The sequence below is a fragment of the Neophocaena asiaeorientalis genome, unplaced genomic scaffold, assembly GCF_003031525.2.
Source record: "Neophocaena asiaeorientalis asiaeorientalis breed wild unplaced genomic scaffold, Neophocaena_asiaeorientalis_V1.1 scaffold629, whole genome shotgun sequence".
Lineage (NCBI taxonomy): Eukaryota > Metazoa > Chordata > Mammalia > Artiodactyla > Phocoenidae > Neophocaena > Neophocaena asiaeorientalis.
Genome location: NW_020175468.1, coordinates 4,470,562 through 4,473,420, shown reverse-complemented (window position 1 = coordinate 4,473,420; position 2,859 = coordinate 4,470,562). Strand labels below are relative to the sequence as shown.

Here is a 2,859-nt window from a genome sequence, read left to right as displayed (position 1 = left end):
GCCGCTCCCGCCACTGCCGCTGCAACTGCCGCCGCAGCCGCCGCCGCCGCCACCGCCGCCGCCGCCTCCACCTCCTTCTGCCCCAGAGGCCGCTACGCAGGGAAAGTTACATAACGCGCCGGCAAAGCCTTCTGGGAAACGTAGTCCCTCCGGGGCCGTTTCTTAAAGGGGACCGCCGGCTGCCGGAGGGTAGGGGCTCACCGCCTCTCCGCTGCGCAACCTTTACCCCTCCTCGCCGTGGGGCAGGGAGTTTGACTCCAAGCAGCTCGAGCAAAAGGGTTGGGGACAGGGATGTGATACGAATGGTGAGAGCCACCACGGATTCAGAAAGTGTAGCGGGCGGACAGGCTTCCGGACGGCCAGCCTCTGCTCCGACTTGCTTTGCAGCTTTAGACAAGTCTTGCCTTCTCTGAGGCTCAGTTCCCCGCCCTTCAAAGGTGGGCCAATGACCGGTTACGAAGGCAGCAGCTCCTGGGGCGGGGCGGAGGGGCCTTAATTGGACGTTTTCGGGGGTGGGGGGAAGGGAAGCTGTCAATTTTAGTGTTGGGCAGGACCGTCCACTTGGCACTTCGCCTTGCCCAGGATCTTGGATATAAGCCTCTGACTGGGGCCAACAAAAGCCGGAGAAAGGAGAGGACCGACGGTCTCAGCCTCAGTTGCTTTACCTGCTAAAAGGAGTGGTCGAGCGCCCCTCTCTTCCAGCTCTGCGGGCGCGCTCTGGTCTCCAAGGGGTTACACTGTCAGTTTCTCCGCCCCCCCACCCCAACTTCACTACAATTCCCAAAATGCTCTACGGGGCGAACAAACTGACGCACTTCCGCTGTCTAGGAGGTTGGGGGAGGCCTTCCCGATTCCCGCTGGCTGTCCATAACCCCCCCCCGCCTCAATTTCTGGGGGATCTTTTCGAGCACCGGGTGAGAGGGTCCTTACACCCTCTAGGGCTCACCAATTTGGGGGGCGGAAAGGAGGCCAGAGATGGCACATAGTTTCTGGGGAGAGCGAGAGCCAGACCACCTTTCTCCAACCTTGGGTGCTTACTACCTGATAGGCCCAAGCAGGCTTTGGCGACCCCCATGTTTTTTTCTTCCTGGCGATGGAACACTGCAGGGCAGGCTTGGAGAGGGGGCATGTGGAGGAGAGACAGGTCTCCAGCTTCTAACCCACATCAGCCTCTTCCTCTCTCTCCTGGGTCTGTGTTAAGCGCTCAAAAATATTTGAATGACTTGCCAGGGTTGCATTCATTAGTAGTTTTCAAACTAATCAGGGAATGCCTGCCCCCACTCTCCCTCATCCCACTGCAACCATAGGAGGTCTGATTTTATGTTACCCAAATTTCAGTCTCAGCTTCACCATTTTGTTTACCACCTGTATTAACATTTTTCTTGAAGTTGACTCCTGTGAATAAAACACTATTTACTTTTGCCTCATCCTAAGCAGTATTATGTGCATGATCATGGGTTTTATGTACTAGGTACATTTTTACAAAATAAAACTACATACACATATAACCATAGAACAGTTAAAAAGGCCATCCACATATCGCCTAAAATTGTCTTTGGGCCATTCTTTAGTAAACAGTAGTTGGAGTCAGGAGTTCTGGCCGGAGGCTGGCTTCAGGTGGACTGGATTGGCCCCTGACAAATTTAGGGCAAGTCCCTAAACTTCTCAGGAAAAAATGGAGACCCCCTAAAATCTGCTTTTCATTGGGTACCTTCAGGTTAAAATGCAAACATGCAAATAAATTCTTAGCATGGCACCTGGCCCAGAAAAGGAGCACCAAGACACCTAAATCTTTATGCCCGTATTACAGATGAGGACAGTGGGGCCATAGCTACACAGCTGGCCAGGGCAGCACCAGGGGGTTGAGCCAGGTCTGAGTCCAGGGTGATGGCTATTAGCTACTTTGCTACCAGGCTCTGCAGCCAGTTTGGGAGTAAAAAAGAGAACCAGCTCCTCCCTTCATGAAACTATACAGGAAGCAGGCTTTAAATAGATAAGGGCACGTGTTCATTTACTGACCACAGGAGGCTGAGAGAATCTAAGAAGCAGACCCACCCTAGCCTGGGGGAAGGAATCCAGGATGTCCTCCCAGAGATGACATTTAGGTTGGTATCCGAAGGATGAAAAAGTAGGCAGAAGATTTGAACACAGGACTTGATGGCTTTAAGAAAAAAAAAAAAAAAAAGTCTGGAAAACCACCAGCCTCTAAAACTTCAAGGGGGTGTCACCTGCCCATGGAGGGATGAGGCAGGTGTAGGCGTTGGAACTTCAGGCCTGTCTCAGACAGAGCCCCAAGTAATTATATTAAAAATAAGTTTATTGATATCTTGTCACCACTGGGGAGCACGGAGGGGGTTGAGCTCTGGAGGTCAGAGACTGCAACGGGAGGCAGAAGGCTCAACCTGCACCAGTGAGAACTCCACCCGCCCCTAGGGTACAGACTGCAATAACCTCTTCATCCATATTCTGACTTGTCTTGAAACTCCCACCCCCTCCAAAGTCTGGGTAGGGGAAGTGGGTCAGTTGTCTTCAAGTCAAGGCCAGGAGTTCTGTTAGGGGAGGGGGATGTGCAGGTTCCCTCCGCAACCCACGAAGGGCAATAATAAATAACATAAAATCCATGGCTTAGAAGTCAGGGTTAAGGAAAGCAGCCAGGCAGACAGCGCTGTACTGATAAGGGCTGGGGGGCCCATCAAGGAGGCCCCCCAGAATCAGGCACTAACTAGTACAGGGAGTGGGGTGCTCGAGCCCCGCAGCAGGGAGCCCGGGTGCAGCTGGGATGGGGAAAGTGCATTGCCCTCCTCCACTGGGCTAAGCTGGGGGGAGGAGGTGCAGGCAGAAGGTGCGCAGACAAGCTTG

General features: G+C 53.4%; 1 protein-coding gene across 1 annotated transcript in view; it reads right to left on the bottom strand.

Annotated features, from left to right (window-relative positions):
- Positions 1–2,711: 2,711 nt before the first annotated feature.
- The window catches only part of MYPOP (Myb related transcription factor, partner of profilin), a 5,780-nt gene continuing 5,632 nt past the window's right edge, over positions 2,712–2,859 (bottom strand). The window contains exon 3 of the mRNA XM_024768266.1: positions 2,712–2,816. Within this exon, the coding sequence (XP_024624034.1) occupies positions 2,712–2,816 (105 nt within the window). The remainder of the gene's footprint in view (positions 2,817–2,859) is intronic.